At 46.4% G+C, this 23,884-nt stretch overlaps 1 protein-coding gene across 1 annotated transcript in view; it reads left to right on the top strand.

Moving 5' to 3' along the window:
* The first annotated feature begins 1,138 nt into the window (after positions 1–1,138).
* The window catches only part of DLGAP3 (DLG associated protein 3), a 36,993-nt gene continuing 14,247 nt past the window's right edge, over positions 1,139–23,884 (top strand). The window contains exons 1-6 of the mRNA XM_057745126.1: positions 1,139–2,245; positions 6,765–6,970; positions 7,311–7,383; positions 18,681–18,894; positions 19,172–19,485; positions 19,851–19,936. Coding sequence (XP_057601109.1) covers positions 1,139–2,245; positions 6,765–6,970; positions 7,311–7,383; positions 18,681–18,894; positions 19,172–19,485; positions 19,851–19,936 — 2,000 coding nt within the window. The remainder of the gene's footprint in view (positions 2,246–6,764; positions 6,971–7,310; positions 7,384–18,680; positions 18,895–19,171; positions 19,486–19,850; positions 19,937–23,884) is intronic.

Genomic DNA, 23,884 nt, shown 5'->3' with positions numbered 1-23,884 from the left:
GTTACCTGAGGATTTTAAAAAACCCATTTGGTTGAGGGCATTTCCTCTTGTGAATAAGTATTTATCATATTTGCTTTTTTTAAAAAAATTGGGGTATAGCTGCTTTACAATGTTGTGTTAGTTTCTGCTGCACAACGAAGTAAATTGGCCATATGTAAACATATATACCCTCCCTCTTAGACCTCCCTCTCCCCCTCATCTCACCCATCTAGGTCACCACAGAGCGCCAAGCTGAGCTCCCTGTGCTAAACACCAGATTCCCACTAGCTATCTGTTTTATACATGGTAGAGTATATATGTCAATCCCAATCTCCCAATTCATCCCACCCTCCCTTCCCTCCCACCCCGCGTCCACACGTCCATTCTCTACTTCTGCCTCTCTATTCCTGCCCTGCAAGTAGATTCATCTCTACCATTCTTCTAGATTCCATGTATACGTATACAATATTTGTTTTTCTCTTTCTGACTCCACTCTGTACGACAGACTCTAGGTCCATCCGTGTCTCTGCAAATGACCCAATTTCATTCCTTTTTTATGGCTGAATAATATTCCATTGTATATATGTACCATGTCTTCTTTATCCATTCATCTGTTGATGGACATTTAGGTTGCTTCCATGTCCTGGCTATTGTAAATAGTGCTGCTATGAACATTGGAGTGCATGTGTCTTTTTGAATTGTGGTTTTCTTAGGGTGTATGCCCAGCAGTGGGATTGCTGGGTCATATGGTAATTCTGTTTTTAGTTTTTTTTAAGGAACATCCATACTGTTCTCCATAGTGGCTGTATCAGTTTACATCCTCGCCAACAGTACAAGAGGGTTCCTTTTTCTCCACACTCTCTCCAGCATTTATTGTTTATAGATTTTTTGATGATGGCCATTCGATGGTGATATTATTTTGTGCCGTTATGAGTGTCTTTGTCTAGTATGACAAAGGCTTTAAGCCCATTTGTGGACAGATAGTACAATTAATCACAATAGATTGGTAGGCATTACCTAAAGGGTTATAAGAATACCTGATGAACGATAGTTTCAGGTGAAGTGGCCTGTTGTTCAGTCCTAATCCCATTGCTCCCTATTTTCCCAGGAGGTTCCTGGGGCCTGGCCCCCAACACTATGAAGAGCTCTTGCTGAGGCCATGAGGGGTTATCATGGCGACCGAGGCAGCCATCCCCGCCCAGCCCGCTTTGCCGACCAGCAGCATATGGACGTGGGCCCCGCTGCCAGGGCCCCGTACCTGCTGGGCTCCGGGGAGGCCTTCTCCACCGAGCCCCGCTTCTGTGCCCCAAGAGCTGGCCTGGGACACCTTTCTCCTGAAGGGCCCCTGAGCCTGAGTGAGGGGCCATCAGTAGGCCCCGAGGGAGGGCCAGGAGGGGCCGGGGTTGGGGGGGGTAGCAGCACCTTCCCCAGGATGTACCCTGGCCAGGGCCCTTTCGACACCTGTGAAGACTGTGTGGGCCACCCACAGGGCAAGGGTGCCCCCCGCCTGCCTCCCACACTTCTGGACCAGTTTGAAAAGCAGTTGCCAGTTCAGCAAGATGGCTTCCACACGCTGCCCTACCAGCGAGGCCCAGCAGGGGCTGGGCCTGGGCCAGGGCCAGGGTCTGGCAGTGCCCCGGAGGCCCGCAGCGAGAGCCCCAGCCGCATCCGGCACCTGGTTCACTCTGTGCAGAAGCTGTTTGCCAAGTCCCACTCTCTGGAGGCTCCAGGGAAGCGGGACTATAATGGGCCCAAGGCTGAGGGCAGAGGTGGCTCTGGGGGAGACAGCTACCCTGGCCCGGGCTCCGGAGGCTCCCACACCTCCCACCACCACCATCACCACCACCATCACCACCACCACCAGTCCCGGCACGGCAAGAGGAGCAAGAGCAAGGACCGCAAGGGGGATGGACGGCACCAGGCTAAGGCTGCGGGCTGGTGGAGCTCCGATGACAACTTGGACAGTGACAGTGGCTTCCTGGCCGGTGGGCGGCCCCCTGGGGAGCCTGGTGGTCCCTTCTGCCTGGACGCTCCAGATGGGTCCTACCGGGACTTGAGCTTCAAGGGGCGCTCGGGCGGGCCAGAAGGCCGCTGTCTTGCCTGCACGGGCATGTCCATGTCACTGGATGGACAATCGGTCAAGCGAAGTGCCTGGCATACCATGATGGTCAGCCAGGGCCGGGATGGATACCCAGGGGCTGGGCCAAGCAAGGGGCTCCTGGGTCCGGAGGCCAAGGCCAAAGCCAGGACTTATCACTATCTGCAGGTGAGGCTTTGGTGGGGGTGGGGAACGGTCCTCAGCCCTCGTCAATGTTGTCACCCAGGGGGCTGTGGAGAGGGTTGGATGGGAGCCATCATGGAGGGTCTTGCAGCAGGGAGGCTCTTCCCTACCTCGCTGTATCACCTTGAGTCCCTTTGGGACCTCAGTTTCCCCATCTGTGCGGTGAAGGGGCCCTTCTATTTTGATATTGTACGTCAGTGCCAGGAAGGCTTTTCCTTTACCCGCTGTTTTGGACAAGCTGTGCCGGCCTCTGTCTCGTGAAGCTGGAGGCAGAATGAGGTTGAGGGTAGGCAGTGAACAGGACAGTGCAGTGCTCCCTGCCTGTAGCTTCCCCGAGATGGGAGGTCAGCAGTTGGAAAGCAGTCTTCTTGCCCCCAGGCCTTCTCCAGACCTCTCTTCTGCCCAAATCTGGGTGGTCCAGATATTGTTTGAATGTGAAGGTCAGTTATTTCCAGAATATATCTCTGCTGGTGTTTGTCGTTCTGGGGAACCTGCAGTAGGACACCTGTGAGGCTGTGGAAGAGCTTGGGAGCCTGTCCTGTGGGTTTCCCCAGGCTGGGGTTCACACTGAAGTCTGAGCTCCAGACACAGCGGCAGGCCAGGGCTCCCCAGGAGTGGATGGTGCAGGTGATAACTGGCACCCTGTCTCTGTCTTTTACCACCTCTGTGGTGTCTGCAGGTGAGGCTGAGTCCTAACCTCCTCTTCTTCTTCTCCTCCTCCTTCAATAAATTTGTTTATTTCTTGGCTGATTTGGGTCTTTGTTGCTGCACGCGGGCTTTCTCTAGTTGCAGCAAGTAGGGGCTACTCTTTGTTGCAGTGTGCAGGCTTCTCATTGTTGTGGAGCACAGGCTCTAGGTGTGTGGGCTTCATAGTTGTGGCACATGGGCTCAATAGTTGTGGCTCGCGGGTTCTAGCGTGCAGGCTTAGTGGTTGTGGCACACAGGCTTAGTTGCTCCGCGGCATGTGGGATCTTCCCAGATCAGGGCTCAGACCTGTGTCCCCTGCATTGATAGGCAGGTTCTTAACCACTGCGCCACCAGGGAAGTCTCCCAAACCCCTTCTTCTTATAGAGCCTTCATCCATCTCGCACTGTCTCCATCTTCCTGTTGAGATAGGGTTGGGAGTCTTATTGCCATTAACCTTCCTCTTTGCCTCACGCTCTGCTCCCATATCCCTTGACATGTTTTCTTGAGCCCTCCTATAGTTTTAGGCGGAGAAGTCTAGACAAGTTCTAGAAGTCCAGTAGACTTAGGGTTATCCTCCAAGCCCACATTCCACAGAGTTAATCCGCATCCATTCATTCAGTGAGCATTTCCTGGTTGCTGTGGATACTAAGATGAAGACACAGATGCTGCTTGGAAGGAGCTTGCCGTTTAAAGGTGGGATAGACAAGGCAGCAGGTAGAATACAGTGCGATGAGGCTATGAGAGGAGAGAGGCTTGGGAGCCTTGGGAGCCCAGAGGCAGCACCTCACACACCGGGCTGATGGTGGCCAGTGGTTGCTCAGAACTTCTAGGACGAATGTCACCTGAGCAGAATCTCAGTGGAGAAGTTGAAGTTAGTCGAGTTTGAAAGTTCCAGGATTAAGGGTGTTCCAGGAAGAGACCACAGCATGTTCAGAGGTGTGGAGAGTTGAGCTTGCATGTGTCTTTGGGTGTCACCAGCCTTTATGGTAAGTTGTTCATATGTTAGGGCTCTCCTGGAACTCACAAAAGCTCAAGGGAACAGATAGGGCCACAGTGGAAGCAGGAGCGGGTGGGAGACAGAAGGGGAGGTTGGAGGCTTCTAGGATTCAGGACTTCTGGGTTGGCCCTGGATTGCCCCCTCCCTTAGAGGATGTCCAAGCTGGGGATTGAAGGGTCCAGCAGAAAGGGCTGAGGAGAGAACACCAACCCTTCTTCTCCCATCCCTGGAGCCTTGCCACCACTCTGCTGCTCCCTGCTGCTTCTCCAGGGCTGCCCTGACCTCCCTGGGGGCTTCCTTGTTAACATGCAACTCACAGTGTCCTGCAGAGGAGCCGGCAGCTCCGCAGCGGCGGTGGAGTGGGAGCCCTGCAGCGTGGCAGAGCGTGTCCTGGCTGTCCCGTCGGCCTCCCTCCGCTGCCTGCCGCTCCTCTCTGTAGAGTATGGGGAAGGGGAGTGGTCCACCAGGGCCTGGGATTCCAGTGCAGCTTAGGACTGGAAAGTCTGAGCCAGTCTGGGAGAGGACCACGGGCTGCAGGGACTCTCCAGGCAGCCGGCACTCCCCGGGCACACGAGCTCGGGAAGCTGGCCACTGCAGATCAGGTGTCTTTTTTGGATCCTCAGTCCTTTTGTTGAGACCCTGTTCTCCCACTGGATTCCAGTTCTCCCTCAACCTTCTTCCAGAACCCCTCTTTTCACTCAGAGCCCTTGTTCCTTTATGGAGCCTTGTCTCCTCCCTGTGTTCCCCTCTTCTGATTGAACTCAGCCCCCCACGGAGCCCTGCCCCACCCGCAACCCCCTCAGGCCTCTTTCATGGGCCGCATCCCATCCCTGAGTCCCTGTTCTCACACTGATCTCTGGCCCCTCATCTAGTCTCACCCCAGAGTCTCTGTTCCTCTCCTGAACACCTTGCTCTCCCTGAACCCTGACCCCCATCCCATTTAATCTGTTCTTTTCAACAGGTGTTTTAAATCTTCACTACCTGCCCTAGGCCCCTTCATTACATCTCATTCTTCACAGTGTAGGCCAACCATCACGGGCTCCCTCACCTTCCTGTCAACCCACCTGTAGACCCATCAAGATTCCCAGCCACCCTCATCCCCTTCCTTCTTGGCTCAGAGGAGAAGCCAGGACCACCCATCCCAGGCTGACCCCTCCACAGGGCTTGAGCCCATCTCCCCAGGATCCCCTCCATCCATGAACTGTCCCCCCTTCCTCATCCTGCAAACATGCCCAAATCTCTCTCATCCCAAAAAAAAAGAAAAAAAAATCTTTCCTCAACCCCATACCAGCTCCCATCTCCTTCCTGTCTTCCCTTCATTTCTGAGTTCTTAGAACATAGACTCCACTACTTCACTTCCTTTCACTCTCCCCTTTGCTACAGTTTGACTTCCACACCCCTGTCCTCTGAAATATTCTGGCAGTGGTCACCAATGGCCTCTTGAGAGCTCTTCTCGAAAAGCACCTTTCAATGCTTATAATAAAGATAGTTAGCATTGAGCACTTGCTCTGTGCTGGGCACTCTATATTGGCTAATTTATTGTTTTCACCAACACTATGATAGAGGCATAATTATCATTACCAGTTCACAGACGAGGAAACTGAGGCTTAGAGTTTAGTCAGTTTTGCTCAAGTTTACCCAACTAGCAAGTGATGGGGCCTGAATTTGAACATGGTTCTAACTCCCCAGCCTGGATCACTAACCTCTGCATGCACTGTGGCATTTGACATTATCAACTCCTTCTATTCTGGAAATGTCTCCTGTTTCCATGACATGGCATTCTCCTGACTTCCCTCCCACCCCTCTGCCCACTCCTTCTCAGGTGACTTCATAGGCTCCTCTCCCTTTCTTCGCAGTCCCCTTTTAAATGTCAGTGGATCCCTTCCCACATCTCTTTCTTCTTTCCCCTAGGCTGTTTCATTCACTCCTATGGTTTCAGCTGCCACCCATGACTCCCCCATGTCTGCCTCCAGCCCAGATGTCTCCACTGAACTCCAGAGCCAAACACCCAAACACCTGCTCCACAGTTCTCTGCCAACTCAAGACGCTCAACCCCAAACCTATCACCTTTCCCCCAAACCCATTTCTCTAGGATTCTGTGGCTCAGTGAGCCACAGCACCGTCCCCCAGGTCCTCAGCCAGCAGCCTCCCAGTCATCGTCGACTCCTCCCCGCCCCCTCACCCCCCACGTCTAATCAGGCTCACTGATGCTCCTTAACACCTCTCATTTCCATCTTCTCTTCCCCCTCAGTGTCATTGTCGTAATTTAGGCCTCATCATCTCTTGCCTGGATAACAGCACCAGCCTCTTAATTGGTCTCCCTCTCACCACTTGAGCCCCTGCCCTGCTCCCGGCCCTCCACAATCCATCCTCTGTTTGGACTGTTGAAGTGCTCTTTCTGAAACGCAAATTGGTGTCGCTCCCTCTGTGGCTCTTCACAGAAGGGAGGGGGAAAGTCAGAGGACTGGGGATATAAGCATGTTAAGATGATGAAGGAGAAGGAGGGGTGAAAGGTGACGGAGGTCAGGTGATGCGTTACTGCTGGGGTGAGATTGACATAGGTCACTTTGGCCTCTGAGCGTCAACCTCTTGGCACCTGGCATGTCAGCTCCTAGACTCTCTTAAGTAGCAGAAGGCCCATGGAGGGTGAGAAGGCATCTCCTGTAGGGGAGACCTCATCTGCTCTGCCTCTGCACACTCCTGAGTGTGGCCTGCCTGAGCCAGGGCTGAGCGTCTCCCACGGACAGTGGAGAAAGAGGGTCCTGGCTTCTAGACTTAGTCGGGACTTGTCTGAGAGACAGAGGCCCCTTGTCCCTGCAGGTGCCGCAAGATGACTGGGGGGGCTACCCCACGGGGGGCAAGGATGGGGAGATCCCCTGCCGCAGGATGCGGAGCGGCAGCTACATCAAAGCCATGGGGGACGAGGAGAGCGGGGACTCCGATGGCAGCCCCAAGACGTCTCCCAAAGCTGTCGCCCGGCGCTTCACCACCCGCCGCTCCTCCAGCGTGGACCAGGCCCGGATCAAGTAAGGACAGGGAGAGCTCGGGGCGGGGGGCACTGGGGGGGGGTGGGGCAGGAAGCTGATCCTGGGTGCCAGCAGGAGATGTGCATGGAGTGGGTACCAGTCAGATTCCCTGCTTAAGGTTCAACTGGGCAGTCTCGATCTGCCCCATATAAAGAGGGCGTGCCTGTGATAGCCCTTATCTGAGTGCCTCTTTAGCAGAGTCCCTTTACTCAGGAATCTCCTGGGGACCTCTGGGGGTTTCTGAGGGATAGAACCTGCTCAGGGGCCCCAATGCTCTCATTCCCCTCCGCCACCTCCTAGCAGACCCCTGTTCTGAATCTGTAATTTTGACCTTTCCCAGCTGCTGTGTCCCACCCCGGATCCACCCCCGGAGCTCCATCCCTGGCTATAGCCGATCCCTCACCACTGGACAGGTAAGGAGAGGCCCACCATGAAAGGAAAAGGTGCAAAGGGGGGTTCAGTCCCATGCTCAGACTAGGCTTGCTTTATTTATTTATTTATTTATTTATTTATTTATTTTTACATCTTTATTGGAGTATAATTGCTTTACAATGTTGTGTTGGTTTGTGCTGTACCACAAAGTGAATCAGCTATGTGTATACATATATCCCCATATCCCCTAGCCTAGGCTTTAAAATCAGGAATCTGTCCATGGAGAGAGCACAGGTCTGGTTCTGGGGAGCTAGGAAGCCTACCTTGGGACTCCTGGTGCTGACTCAGACTGAGGTTCTCAGAGAGTCACATCCTTCAGAACCAGCAAGCATCCTCAAAGTGATGAACTTATAAGGGCAACATCAGTTCTCTGAGGCTCCCCAGCCCTGTCCTGGCCCGATTGCTCCCAGCCCACGCCATGTAAAAGGCAAGATTGACTGAACAGACTGGAGATAGAGCTGCAGTCTCAGAGATGATCAGGGCTTGAATTCTTTCTCTTCCACTCCACCCTGTGGACCACTGACAAGGTGCCTGCCTCTCAATGCCTCTGTTTTTCTCATCTTTGAAGTGACAATTGTAGTGATGCTTATCTCATAGGGGTTTTGTGAGTTCAGTGAGAAAATATATGCAAACACAAGATACCTGGCTCCAAACTGGTATTTTCTAAGTGTGAGTTCTATACCTAAGTGTAGACTTTCCCCTGAACTAAAGGAGGCAGTGCAGTTTAGCAATTAAATGCATGGGGTGGGTTTGAATTCCAGCTCGGCTACTTACCAGCTGACTGACCTGGGGCAAGTTACTTGACTTTTTTTGAGCCCCACTCTCCCTATTTAAAAATAGGCATCATAATGTGTTCTTGGCACATAGCCAGCACTCAATAAAGGTTAGCTATTTTTACTGTTTGCTGGGGAAAAAATGCAATGCAAAAAGCAATGCAAAAGACTGTCCAACGTTGGCTCCTGTTGCTTGCTGCTGCAGTCTCTCAGCACTTCTTTGTTACATTTCCTGAATCAGGGAATCTGATTGGCACAGCCATCTTTTCACATAAGACCAGCCTGTGTTGCTAAACCCACTAATTAAAGCTCAGTCCTTGTTTCACTTGACCCATCAGCAACTTCTAACACAGCCGATGACTCTCTCCTTCCTGAAACACTTTTCTCAGTTGGCTTTGAGGACACCACACCTTTCAGGTTCTTCTGGGTTCTCTCTCTGGCTGCCTATTCTCAGTCTGTGTCACTGGTGCCCACAAAATCTTTAGGATCTGAACCCGGGGGAGTTTTCCAGGGCTTAGTTCCTGGACTTCTTCCTACACTCACTCTTCGGGTGAGCTCACCCAGGCTCATGGCTTTGCCTATTATTGAGAGCCTGGTGACTCCCAAATGCATATTGCCAGCCCACATTCCCCCATAAATGCAAGGATATCTAACTGTGCATTGAAATCGCACTTGGATGTTGAGTAAACATCTCAAACTTAAGATGTTCAAAACTAAACTGCTGGTACCCTTTTCTCCCTCACCAAGTTTCCTGCTCCATCCAACGTCTTTTCCATCTCAGATAATGGCAATTTTATCCTCCCAGGAGCTCTGACCTAAAAACCTGAAGTCAGTCTGGACTCCTTTCTCTCTCTCACATCCCACATCCAACCCTTCAGCAAATCCTGTTGGCCCTACCTTCAAAGTATTTCCAGGATCCGATCACTCCTCATCACCTCCACTGCCAGCACTTCAGTCTAAGTCACCATGCTCCTTTGTCTGGACTATTGCCCTTCTTTCTACTTGATCTCCTGCACTTGCCCTTGCTCCACTTCATCCTCTTACAATACAGCCCGAGTTACCATTTAAGGATAAAATTGCATTCACTCAAGAACTTACTCAGAGGAGTAGCCAGGGACTTTGCTATGACTTATAAGGCCCTGCATGATCTGGCCCTTGCTGCTTCTGAGTTCCTGCCTTAATCCTGTTGCCCTCCCTCACCCACTCCAGCCACACTGGTCCCCTTGCTGCTCCTCCAACACCACACATGTACGTCAGCCTGTTTCTTTGCTGCTGCCTCTGCCTGTATCTCTCCTTCCCAGATACTCCCATGGATTGCGCCCTCATTTCTTTCAGGTCTTTTCCCCAAATGTTCTAAATTTTAATTTTAACCCCCTCTGAAAATTTCCTAGTCCCATTCTCTGTTTTTCTTCATCTCTTCTTCCTCCCTCCGCTCCTCCTCTTCCTTCTTCTCCTTTTCATCACTTTACACTATCTAACATCATGTATACTTTACATATTTTTCCTAGAGGGCATGGCTTGTAAGCCCTGCTTTCCAGAAGAGGAAACAGGTTAATGAACTAGAGATGTCACTCTATTATCTATAATGCTTTTTGCCCTTACATCTGTTTTCTTTTTTTTTAAATTTTTATTCATTTATTTATTATTTTTTGGGGGGTACACCAAGTTCAATCATCTGTTTTTATACACATATCCCCGTATTCCCTCCCTCCCTTGACTCCCCCCCCCTCGAGTCCCCCCCACCCTCCCCGTCCCAGTCCTCTAAGGCATCATCCATCCTTGAGTTGAACTCCCTTTGTTATACAACAACTTCCCACTGGCTATCTATTTTACAGTTGGTAATATATATATGTCTGTGACATCTATTTTCTGATAGTATTTTCCTAGAACATCTTTTCGATCTTTTACTTTAAAGCTTTTTGTCTTCTTATGTTTGTCTCTTTATGTTTCTTTTTGTGAATAGTTTATAGCTAAATTCTATTTTATATCCATTCTGACAATTGCTTAAGAGTTTAGTACATTTATATTTATTGTGATTTCTGATGTGTTTGGATCCATTTCTGTCATATTTTTTTGTGCCATCTATTTATCCTGCCTTTTGGGTGATACTTTTCTGCTCCTTTGCTGCCTTCTTTTGGATCAATTGGATTTTCTTCATTTTTCTCTTCACCAAATCCCACACTGATTTGGCAGTTATACATTCTAATTTCATTATTTTTGTGGTTATTCTTTAATTTCATGTGCATATTTGACTTAGCAAAGTCTAAAATTGACAATTACTTCTACCCTTCTCCTGAGCAATGTAAAGGCCTTAGGACACCTTACTTTTGATCACCTCTTCCCTTCTTACATGTACCTGTTGCCGAGTACTTTAGTTCTACCTTTTTTTAAATCTCTCCCATTTAATCTTTATTATTGTTATTAAATTTATACTACTAGTACTCGATGAGATTATATTTTTACCTTTTTTTCTCCACTCACTGTATCTTCTTACATTGGATTCCTTCCTTTTAAAGTACATTCGTTAGTAATTTTTTTCAGTGAATATCTGTTAGTAGAAAATTCTGCCTTTAACCAAAAATGTAATTTACCCTCACTATTTAACATAATTTAGCTTATTATAGAATTCTAGGTCAACATTTATTTTCTCTCAGTGTTTTGAAGATATTCCTCTGTCATCTGTTCTGTTGTTGCTGTTGAGAAGTCTACTATCAATCTAATTGTCTTTTTTGGTTATTTTTCATTTCTCTGATTGCTGTCAAGATCTTGCCTTTGATTTTGGTGTCCTGCAGTTTCACCATGGGTTTGTGTGTGTGTGTGTTCCCTGAATCTGAGGATTCATGTCTTTCATCAAATCTGGAAAATTATCTAGTGGTTACTGTTTGCTGGTACATCTTTTTTCTTCTTTTTACTTTCAGTCTACTTGCTTTTTTACCCAGTCTGACACTCTCTGACTTTTGAATGAGAGTGTTTTGTCTATTCACATTTAATGTGATTATTGATATGGTTGAATTGTCTCATCATTTTTGTTCCTCTGTTCTTCCTTTATGCTTTCTCTTGTATTAAATATTTTTAATATGTACCACATTACACATTTTATATTGTGTACCCTCTTAATTTCTTTTTTGTTAATTCCTTTTACTATATTATTCAAGGTATTAGTGGTTGCACTAAGAATTAGAGCTTGTATTTTAACTTATTAAAATCTAATTAATCCTGGTAAAATGTAGAGGCATTGCTCTAATATATCTCCTTTTCCTCTCCCTTCTTTGTGCTATTATTATTATATATATTACCTATATATATGTTATAAACCTAAAAATTATTATAAACTGATAATAGTAATACAATAATTGCTTTGCACAATTTTATGTCTTTTAAAGAAGTTGAGAGAAAAAATGCAAACAATGTGTTTATAGAGTTATTTATATTTACTCACATATTTACCATTTCTGGTGCTCTTCATTTCCTCCTGTGGATTTGAGTTACCATTGGGTGTCGCCTCCCTTTAACCTGAAGAACTTCCATTAGTATTTCTTGTAAGATATCTCTGCTGGAAATAATTTCTTCAGGCATATTTATTTCAAAATGTCTTTATTTTTACTTCATATTTTTGAGGGATAGTTTTGCTGGATATAGAATTCCTGGTTGACACTTTTATTTTCTTTTAGCACTTTGAGTATAACATTTCACTGCCTTTGGTGTTCATTGTTTCTGATGAAAAGCTGGTTGTTAATCATATTGGTTTTTTTGTATGTGATAAATTGTGTTTCTCCTGTGGTTATTAAGATATTCTCTTTAAAAAAAGATTTTCACTTTTTGTTTCAACATTTTGACTGTAATGTGTTTGCATATGGATCTCTTTGTGTTTAACCTATTTTGGATTCTTCAGGTTTCTTTTACCTGTGGATTAATGTTTTTCAGCAAATTTGGGAAGTTTGGGGCCATTATTTCTTCAAAATTTTTTTGTCCTCTTTCTCTCATTTTCTTCTGGGATTCCTATTACATGCATACTGGTATATGTGGTGTTGCCCCTTAGGTCTCTGAGGCACTGTTCATTTCTATTCAGTCTTTATCCCCATTCACTTCTTTAGATTGGATAATCTATACTGATCTATCTTCAAGTTTATGGATCACTTTTTATGCTGAATCCTTCTAGTGAATTTTTAATTTCACTTATTACAACTTTCAGCTCTAGGTTTTCCATTTGATTCTTTTCTTCTTTTTTAAAAAATTTCTCTTTGTTGTGATTTTCTATTAAGGCTGTCACTATTGTTATACTTTCCATTAACTATTTAAACGTGATTTCCTTTAATTCTTTGAACATTCTTATATTAGCTGCTTTGTAGTCTTTGATAAATTAAACATTTTGTGGACATTCACGTTTTCTTGTTTATTTACATGTGTCATAAATTTTTTAGTAGAATACTGAACATTTTAGATAATATATGGTAGCAACTCTGGATTCTTATTTTACCTCTTGAAGATTGTTATTGCTTTGTTTATTTGTTTGTTAATCCCTGGGCTAAATCTGTGAAATCGATCTACCTTGCCAAATGCAGCCTCTGATATCACCACTAATTTTTTTTTCTTTCTTGTTTTTATTTTAAAGCCTGGTTTCCTAGGGGTTGACCCTGTCTCTGCATAGCTTGTGTCTATCCAGAGACTGATCAGAGGTTGTGCTCAAAAACTTCTTGCCAGTTAGGCTTCCTCTCTCTCCTTTTATGGTTCTATGTGTGCACTGGGGAGTACAAACACTAGGCTGTTTTCAAACCTTTTCTGGCTTTTACTTGTCACCAGGCTCTCTTGCATTTCTTCTGCATGTATGCACAGGCTCCACTGGTGAAGGATATGTGGGTGGGCTCAAGGCCGCTCTGATCTCTGTTGTACATGCACCCAGCCTCTCATTAACCCAGATTATATGAAGAGCTTATCAAACTCTCTATGGCTATCTTACCCCCTGGAACTCCCTGTCAAATCCCTGTCTAGCCTGACAGTCCCATTCCTTGTCCCGAAACAGTGCTGAAACATCAGCCTCGCAATGCTGCTGGTTATTCCTATTCTTGACACTATAATGGACAATGCTCAAAATTAAGTAAGCCCCCTTTGTTAGTTGCAGTGAAGCAGCTGGTTTTCATAGTCTGGCTCACCTTGGTTGAACTATTGCAATAGATAGAGCTGGGAGCTTGGGTAATGGGAGCAGCCCAGGCAAGGACACCACATTCTCATGCTGTTCTTACTCATAGTTCAGTAATTTTCATGAATGTGTTTCTTTGTTGTATACCTTTGATTGATTTTCAGAATGATAAAATGGTTGCTTTTGACAGTTTTGTGCAGCTTTATAGTTGTCTTGGGGGATAGGGTTTGGTATCCTCACTCTGTTGTGTGTGAAGTCAGAAGTTTGGAAAATTTTCAGTGACTATTATTATCCCTTTGAATATTGCCTCTTCTACATTTTATCTAGTCTCCCCTCTAGAACTCTTATTTGTTGTATTTGGGGTCTTTTTATTCTTTCCTTCATGTATCTTAACCTCTCCTTCATATTTTCCATCTCTTTACCTCTCTATGTTGCCTTCTGGATAAGTTCCTCAGATATATTTTCTGGTTCACTATTTTTCTCTTTAATTGTGTTTCATTTACTCCTTAACTGTGTTTTAAATTTCCCCTTAGAAATCTGATTGGGTTCCTTTTCAAATATTTCTATTTTTTTAAAGGTTTTTTTTTTTTTTTTTTTGCCATGCTAAATGGCACATGGGATCTTAGTTCCCTGACCAAGGATTGAACCCATGCCCCCTGCAGTGGAAGCATGGAGTCTTAATCACTGGACCACAAGGGAAATCCCACAAAGCTTTTATTCTATCCTTTTGTTTTTAGTTTTATTTATCTTTTAAGTTTTAGAAGATTTAAACATTGTTTAACAGCTGATCTGTTTTACCTAAGGTAGCACTAGCTGCTGTAACCGATAATTCTCAATGGCTTCACTCAATAAAATTTAGCTCTTGCTTATGTCAGTTTGTATTGGTGATCTATTGCTGCATAATAAAATACCCCAAAACATAGTGTCTTAAAATAAAAAATATTTATTATCTCACAATTTCTATGGGTCAGGAATCTGAGCACAGCTTAGCTGGGTACAACCTGGATCAGATGTCTCACAGGCTTCATTAAGGTGTTGGCCAAGGCTGCAGTCATCTCAAGACTTGACTAGAGGGAGATCCCCTTCCATGCTCACATGGCTGTCAGCAAGCCATGTGGGACTCACCATATGGCTTACAACATAACACAACTTAACAGCATAACAACTTGCTGCCCCCAGAGCAAAGGCTCAGAGAGAGATGTAGTGAGAGAAGATGTCCAAGATGGAAGCACAGTATTTCTGTAATCTAATCTCAGAAGTGACATGCCATTGTAGCTGCCATATTCTCTTCATTAGAAGTGGACCAATAGGTCTAATCTGCTCTCAAGAGGAGGGGACTACAGAAGGGTGTGAATGCCAGGAGGTGAAGATCATCAGGGGCTATGTCAGTGGTTGTCTACTACACAGTCTAATATGAGCTCATCTTCAGTGGAGTTTTATCTGTAAGAATCCTCATCAGGCTGGGTTAGGAGCGGATCCCCCAGAAAATATATTTTTTAAGAAAATATTTTAAAATTGCTTCTGCTAGACTGTTGTTCCATCTGGGACCATTTTATGTTAATTTTTAATCTGAGGGGGTGGTCTGGCCCATGCAGACACAGAATCCTGTGTCTGTGTGAAGACTAGCTTGTGGGTATACATTCTTAGGAGATGTATCTTCTTTCCCCTCTCCCCAGTGCCTAGACTACAGACTAGCCCCCTTGTCATCAGACTGTGCTGATAATTGATTTTTTTTCTAGTTTATCTTTTCATCAAAGTTTTCCCCTTTGCTACTTTTATGCAGGTTCCTGTTTCCAATTCCATGCTTTATGTGGGCCCAGAGCCTTACTTCTGTACCCAAGTGGGTGTTAAAATCTATGCCCTTTGGTTACTGAGACAAGCAACCCCTGCCCCCACCTCCCACCTCCACTGGGCTGTTTGCAGCATGGCTCACACAGTTAATATTCTGATTTTCCAGTCTCCTCTTTGCTTTTGTCCCCTGGGGACTTATCTCACTTTCTTGTGAGCTCAGCTATGCATATAAAACATGTTATATTTCATCCAGTGTTTTAGAATGTTTTTAAATGGGGGGGTTTTCCAGGGTTATCTAAACCAAATGACATATGTAAAGTATACAGGATGTTGCCTAGACCCAGTTGGACCCACCAACTCTAGTATGAACAATTTTCAAGTAGACCCAAGCAAAGTATTTTCTTTTAAATACCCCACATCCTTGGAAATATTTACTGATTTTCTGAGTCTGGTTTGCAGAAAGGCTAAGGTTCTCATTTCCCAAGAGGATTCTTTGACTTTGATTCTTCTGAAAGCGAGAATTGGGGGGAACAGGGTGGAAGGCAGTGTGGGGAAAATAGGAGAAATCACAGCACGATGTTACAATTTCATACTTGTAATACAGCAAAGATCAGCTCAGTTGCAATATTCCTCTGAATCTATAAAAGTCTGCATTTCCCTTGGGTCCTGGTGCCTTGTTGGAACTCCAGAAGCTCCTCTTGGCTAGTAGAGATGAAAGATGTGTGGCCCCAGGGAGTTTCTCACTTTCCTTCCATCTGCCTTGAATAGAATTGGTCATGGGACTAGCATATGGTTGGGATTTCAAGAGCTTGAGGACCCTTGGGAAAGAGGAGCCTTTGAGAGGTATTGTCACTGTGATTTAAGAACCTTTTGCTACTAATAATAGTAGTTAATGTTTATTGGGCATCTGCTATATGCCAGATATTATGCCTAGTGCTTTAGGCATAATATCTGGCATATAGCAGATGCTGGAGAAGGCTGGAAAGACAGGGATAAGCTACAGAGTGAGATTCCTTCCATCCTTGGTGTCCAGACTTGAGACTGAAATGCTCTGTGCTAGGCTTAGATCTACTTTCTTGTGCTTCAGAGGGACCCTCTGGGCTGGATTGGTTCTAGTTGGGGAGTATCTTGAGCCTGGCCTAGAAATAGCTGGAGTTAGATCACCTCTTGATCTTCAGGAAATATCCTGGCACCACTGGTGCTTGGTGCCCCAGAGGTCAAGAGATAGGAAACCGAGAGGTAGACTCACAAGAGTCATGAAAGCCACAGGTGTCGCAGGAGTGTGGCTTGTGCCGGACAAACGTGGGAGAACTTCACTTCTACAGGATCTTGGATTGATGTGTCCATGGCCTGTGATTTCTGTACACCTATAATGAAGTTCCTTTAGAAAAAGTTGCAGACAGTCTTTCTTTTAAATTACTGGACCCATGTTGGAATCACTGAATCTGAATCTCCAGCAAATTTGGCTCTGACCTTCAAAGCAGCCAAAGTGAAGAGAGGCTTATAGTTAGCGAACCCTGGCCTGAGTTAATGTAGGTTTAACAAGCTTTCCAGGAGAGACTTCCTAGGTGGCGCAGTGGTTGAGAATCTGCCTGCCAATGCAGGGGACACGGGTTCGGGCCCTGCTCTGGGAAGATCCCACATGCTGTGGAGCAACTAAGCCGTGCACCACAACTATTGAGCTTGCGCTCTAGAGCCCGTGAGCCACAACTATTGAGCCCGTGTGCCACAACTACTGAAGCCCACGCACCTGAAGCCAGTGCTCCGCAACAAGAGAAACCACTACAATGAGGAGCCCATGCACCACAACGAAGAGTAGCACCTACTCGCAGCAGCTAGAAAAAGCCCGTCAACGAAGACCCAACGCAGCCAATAAGTAAATTTCTTAAAAAAGAAAAAACAAACACAAAAACCCCCCCAAGCTTTCCAGGAGATTCTGATGCTCAATCAGCCTGGCAGGAGAGCCAGGAATCCAGGCACTTTGGCTTTCTCACTTACATGCTCAGCATCTTTGGATAATTCATCTGCCCTCTCTGAGCCTTAGTTTGCCCATCTGCAGAAGAGGATGGAAATTCCTACTCAATTTGAGGTAGACCTAGTGATATAATGTCATATACACTTTGGAGGCCGAGTTGGAAACATTGAGCTGCATTTTACACGTGGATCAAGTCACTGCTTTCTCTGTTGACTGTACATAAATATGATGCCATGAATCTTTCCTGGAAGATGTCACAGGATGCAGCCATTGGATACTTGCTGTCACATTCACCATGTGGATGTGACTGAGGACCTTGTCCAGACTTCATTCAGTGGCCTCTACATGATCACCTATGGGGGAATTTCTCTGGACTCTATGACAAGAATAGTGTGATTGTCATGAGTGGTGGCCTGGGTTTTCCAGGTGGGCCCAGAGACCATCCCATGGCACTGATTGAGGGCCTACCTGCACCAAGTGCCTCCCATGTTTTTCTTTGGGTCCCCTAAATAGCCATATGAAGATGGTACCATTATCATTCCCATTTGACAGGTGATTAAACTGAGGCCCCAAAACTTTAAATAATGTTCCCAGGCTACACTGCTAGCAAGTAGCAGAGCCAGCACTTGAGTCCAGCTGGGTCTCACAACATAGCCTGTGCAGGCAACCTATGAGCTATACTCCTTGAGGCTTTGGCTGTTCTGAAGCTCAGGGTCAAATGTGCGACCATCCTGTGCTCTCGGTGTTGAGCTTACCACTGAACCACCTTCTCCTCTACCTTTATATTTTCTTTGTGCCAGTTTTCTCATATAAAGCAAATGAAGATACAGCCTCTGGTATATTTAGTCTTAGCGCAGTGTTATGAACAAAATTTTTGTTTTGCTTTTTCTTAGTTGCTTAAATTTTTTTTAGCACCATGGATTCTGCATCACAAAATATCAAAACCAAAACCAAGAACCTCAATCAGCAAAGGCTGAACTTTCCTCAGAGAATGAGGGCAGGGAAGGAACCGGCAGAACCCTAGTTAGTGCGCAGAAGGTGGAGGAGGGCTTGGACCACTTGAAGGTTGATCATTTTTGCTCTAGCATGTACTCATTAATTTCCTTCCTGCCACATGATTTTATCTCTATAGGTTGCTTTCCATCATTTTTGTAATGCCATAGGTCATAAATAATAAAATAAAAGTTGTCCTTCCCTGCAGTACCCCATCCCCGTACTTGGCAGGAGGGTGGCTGTCAGCTCTCTGGTCCTCTCCCCCAGCCAGGGGCTGGGGTGGGACCAGGTGGAGAGGAAGATGGGGTGGTCTGGAGGCACCAGACCTAGACATCTGGGAGAGGCATAGGTGGGGTAGAGGGAGGAGGATTTAGAGGAAAGATTATACCCCAAGGCTGGTCCCAAAGCAGGTCTAGGGAGCAGCACAGGGCAGAGGTGCCTCCATCTTTCTTTGCAGGGGGTGAGGGTTTCTTTGAGTCCAAATGCATAAGAGTCACACAGAGACACAATCCCTGCAGAACTAGGTATATTCCCAAGGCAAAGTGCCTCAGAGATGCCCCCAATCCATCTCAGCACCACGGTAACTGTCCTTTTGGCCCCTGCACCCAGCTCAGCGAGGAGCTGAACCAGCAGCTGGAGGCCGTGTGCGGGTCCGTGTTTGGGGAGCTGGAGTCCCAGGCCGTAGACGCCCTGGACCTGCCCGGCTGTTTCCGCATGCGGAGCCACAGCTACCTCCGGGCCATCCAGGCCGGCTGCTCTCAAGACGACGACTGCCTGCCCCTCCTTGCTGCCCCTGCCTCTGTCTCAGGGAGGCCCGGCTCCTGTGAGTACGCCCTTTCTGCCCCAGGCCTGGCCCTAGGCTGGAGAGCGATCTGGGTTCCGGTTCTGGCCCTGGTCACAGCGGTGCTGTGTGACCTTGGGCAGATCGCTTGCCCAAGGGGGTGATGGGGAAAAAGATCTGTGGCTCTCTGCACTGCAGCACGTGGAGTACGCATGGCTGCTGGGTCCTGTGGTATCGCGTGGGTGTGGGGGTGCTCGGCCACAGACACCTGCCGGCATGCATTTTTCACCCTATGTGTGTCTACGTTCCCTGGCCACAGCCTTCAACTTCAGAAAGGCCCCGCCCCCCATCCCGCCGGGAAGCCAGGCCCCGCCCCGCATCTCCATCACCGCCCAGAGCAGCACCGACTCCGCCCATGAGAGTTTCACCGCGGCAGAGGGCCCCGCCCGGCGCTGCAGCTCCGCCGACGGGCTGGACGGCCCGGCCATGGGCGCGCGCACCCTGGAGTTGGCGCCGGTGCCACCCCGGGCCAGCCCCAAGCCCCCCACACTCATCATCAAGACCATTCCAGGCAGGGAGGAGCTGCGGAGCCTGGCGCGGCAGCGGAAGTGGCGACCGTCCATCGGGGTGCAGGTATGTAAGGAGGAGGCGCTGAAGAAAGGTCAGGCCCTGGCCGGTTGAAGATGGGTTGAGGGGATGAGTGAGGCCTTCTGGATACATAGACCTTTTCCTCACTTGCTCTTAACGCTGGTCATCGACGGGGCTGCTCCGAAGAGCCCCAGCCCACATCCTTGTCCCTCATCCTGGCACCATCACCCATGGAGAGCAATACCCAAAGGTTGTCACCTTGATGCATCTAACCTCCTGGGTCTCCCGTCCTGTTCAGGCATATTGTCTTTGCTGGCTGGGGGCTCAAGGCATCACTTGCCCTTCTCCCTGGGAAGGGCTTGCGTCCCTTGGTCTAGCCCTAGCCACTGACTCCCCAACCCTGTCACCAGGTGGAGACCATCTCAGACTCGGACACAGAGAACAGGAGTCGAAGAGAGTTCCACTCCATCGGTGTACAGGTGGAAGAAGACAAGAGGTGGGTCCGTGTGGGGATGTCTCAGGCTTTGTTGGGGGTGGAGTGGAGACGAGGAGAGAGGGGTGCATAAGGACCTCACTGGCCCCGTCTCTCTGCACACCCTCTCTTCCTGGTCCTGAGAACAAGCCCTTTTATTGGGAAGGAGTCAGAGCAGCCACAGAGGCTCTCCACAGAGATGTCACCAGGGCAGTCATCAGATCTAAAGTGAGTTCTCCTTGTACCTGTAACTGTCCCAGGTGCTGTGAGGTGGACAGGAGAATACAGTGGTCCCGAGAAGGGGGTAGTAGGGAGAAGTAGCAGGTAGGTGCAAAGCAGGCCTCCAGCAATTGTCCTTTATAGGGGATAACAGGATTTTTCCAATCCCTCATTACTTCCTGTGGTGTACAAGTATGTGAGCTCAAAGAGAAACAAATAAACATGAAGATTGCCTCTCAGGGGCCCCTGGCAGATATAATACTCCTCCTTGCTCGGCTCGCACAAGCATTTAACCAGTCGGGGGTACCTATTATATGCCTGAATCTGTGGTGTACCAGAGAAATCAACAGCCACTATTCTGGCATTAGGTGGCCTCAGAAACATTGTTTCCTTAATTTCAAACTGAAAAATTAGCATGGAGAGCTCTGGAGGGAATACTGGGAGGAATCCCTCTGTTGCTGGCTTCCTGTGGGAAGATGCTTTCTCTAATGACCACGTGGCAGTGCCATAGTGGCCCCTCTGCCCTTTGGGCTGCAGTGCTCCCAGGCCAGTGGCCCTACATGTGGTATCTGGGAACCTTCCTGGGACTGACTGTAGGAGTTTCATGGTAACCTATGTTGCCCAGGCCATACCCCCTAAAGGAATAAAACTAGAGTGCCAGTAGCAGTCGTTCACAGCTCTGTTCCCGGTTGCCATTGTTGGGCTTTTAGACCTTCCTTAAATTCCCCCAATTATTTCTGGGAACCCCTGGGACCATATTGTGTGTGTGTGTGTGTGCACGCTTGATCAACATTTCTTGGGGTTCCTGTGGGGATTCATCATTTTTCTCTGCTCTCACACGAACTCCCTGCTGCTCCACATGCTCCTGAAGCTGTAAATGCCTCCATCAAGGATGGCAAAAAGGCGCCCTTGTTGCCCCCATTATTCCTGAAAGCTAACATCCTCTAAATTCTTAATATTCTGCAAAGATCACAGAAAAGTAGTACTTTATGGCAAAGCCAGTTCTGCAAGTCCATGACTTGAGTTCTTGAAAGGTGGGATAGGAGTCATGGCTGGGTGCAGCTCTGTGTTCAGAACCCTGCCCCCAACTCTAATGCTGCCCCATGGACCGTAAACCAAGTCCATAGGCCCGCATTTGCTCCCTCATGAGGCTTCTTGGTCCCTTGTCCAGATAAACTCCTGGGGGTCCCCCCATTCCTCCCAACAAGCCTGAATGCTGGGAAGAGTACAGCAGGCATTCTACTGAGGCTCAGTCTCTGTCAGTAAACTCTGTCACTCATTTGTGGATTGATTCATTCAGAAAATACTTATTAAGCATCTGCTATATGACAGCTCCTGTTAAATGCTCAGGGAAATGTGGAAGACGTGACTCTTACCTTCATAGAAGTTATGGCCTAGAAAGGAATCAAGGCAATGAATAAACAATCCATGAGTAAAAATATGATTACACACTATGATATAATAGGTAATGGAATATTATTACATATTATAGTGGCAGTATGAAAGAAAAAAGCAGGAGCTAAAAGAGAAGGGACTTTATTTAGGTTAAGCAGGTGACTTTTAAGCTGAGACTTGAGGATTGACTAGGAACACTTGGGTGATGGTCGGGGGAGGAAGCATTCCAGGAAGAGGGAATAGCGTATGTGAAGGCACTGGGGCAGGAAAGAGTGACACACATCAGGAACTGAAGGAAGATTCATGTGGCTGGTGTGGAACAGGACGGGGCAGTGGTGAGGGAGTGGACTGGAGAATAGGTGGGGGCCAGGTCACGTAGAGCATGGGCATGGTAGAGAACTGGAATCTAATTCTAACTAATGAGTAGCCATTAAAAGGTTAAGGAAGGAGTGTGCTATGATCTAATTTATGTTTACAAAAGATCACTAGCTGTTGAGTGTGGGATGAATTTGAAGAAAGTAATGGTGGGTATGGGGAGGCTAGGAAGCAGGATTTTTTCATGATCCAGAAGAAAGGCATCATGGAGATTGGGGATCTTTTTTTTCCTGTTATATTTATACTTGGGGACTACCAGTGTATGGGAACACTATTAAGTTGTATATGTTGATTTTGTATTCAGCCTTGCTGCTCTCTCTTATTAGGACTCAAAGTTTGTCTGAAAATCTATATAGTCAGTTATATTTTCTGCAAACAAGGATATTTCTTTTAAATCTGTATTTTTAAAATTTCTTTTTCTTGTAATAGTGCATTGAAGAAGACTTATAGTTCACTGTTGAGTGTAGCACTCTTGTGTCATTCCTGACAATAGTGAATATCTTCTAAGTCCTTCTTAAAAGTATGATGATGTTTGTGACAGATTTTGATAGATACTATTTATCAGGTTAAGAAAATTCCCTTCTATTCCTAGTAGGCTAAGAGTTTTTATTTTTATTTTTTGATAAAAAATGAGAGTGGAATTTTATTGAGCACTTGTCCAGAATCTACTGAGATGATCAGAGATTTACTCCTTTCACCTTAATGTGGTGAATTGTATTAATAGGCTTTCCATGTTGACCCATTCTTTTATTCCTGGGATAAACCTCACTTGACCCTATTATCAGTTTGGATTAAGTTCGGCTGTAACAGTGCCTCAATAGTGTCTTCAATATATTTCTCTCTCACTAAAAAAGAAAAAAAAAGAAAAAGGCTGGATGTAGAAGTTCAGTGTCAGGACCCCAGGCTCCTCTTATCTTGCTGATCTTCCACCCTTTGTATATTACCTCATATCCAAGGAGCTGAGCTCAAGCCCCAGCCATCCTGTCTGCATTCTGAGTAGTACCAAGGAGGGAGAGAAGAGGAGGATGCAGTCCTTTCTTTTAAAAAGACTTCCTGTGGGAATTCCCTGGCAGACCAGAGGTTAAGACTAGGTGCTTTCACCACCATGGCCCTGGTTCCATCCCTAGTCAGAGAACTAAGATCCCACAGGGCAAAGAGAAAAGACTCCCTGAAAGTTACGCACAACACTTTCCCACATCACATTGGCTAAAATTTCATCCTATGGTGGCATCTAGCTGCAAGGGAGGCTGTGGAATAGTCTCAATGGGAAGCAATGTGCAATGACTGGAGATGAAAATCAGGATTCTTACTGCTAAGAGAAGAATGGGTATATGGAACTCTTAACAGTTTTTGTCACAGTCTTGATGTATTATTTTCATGTATGTTGCTGGATTTTTGAATAGCTATTACTTTAAGATTGTTATATTTATGTTCCTAAGTAATATTGGCCTACAATTTTGTTTTTATTGTTATTATTCAGTTCAGGCATCTAAGTTATGCTAGACTCCTAAAATGAGTTCGGTAGCATTCTCTGTGTTTCTCTTCTTTGAAACAATTTGTGTAAAGTAGGAATTATCTATTCCTTAAAGGTTTGGTAAAGGTTGCCTATAAAACTATGTGGGCCTGATGCCTTTTTGGGATAGGAGAAGCTTTTTGAACTACAGCTTCAGTTTCTTTAGTGGTTATTGATTTATTCTGGTTTTATTTTTCTCCTTGAGTCAATTTTGATGGTTTATATTTTCCTAAAAAATGGACCATTTAACAAAAATTAAGAGTTTTCAGAATTTTTGGTACAAATATTCTTTCTCATAGTATTATAATTTTATAAAATTTTAATCATATTTGTATGTTATGCCCCCCTTTTTATTCATAATACCACATGTTTATACCCTACCTCTCTGTCTTGGTTCATTTTGCCTAAGGTTTGTATATTTTATCATTTTAATTTATTTTTAAAATTGTATTTTATTAGTCTTAAAAAAA

Source organism: Hippopotamus amphibius, chromosome 1 (genome assembly GCF_030028045.1).
Source record: "Hippopotamus amphibius kiboko isolate mHipAmp2 chromosome 1, mHipAmp2.hap2, whole genome shotgun sequence".
NCBI classification, from domain to species: Eukaryota; Metazoa; Chordata; class Mammalia; order Artiodactyla; family Hippopotamidae; genus Hippopotamus; species Hippopotamus amphibius.
Note: the sequence above shows the minus strand (reverse complement) of the source record. Positions and strands in the feature narration are given on the sequence as shown.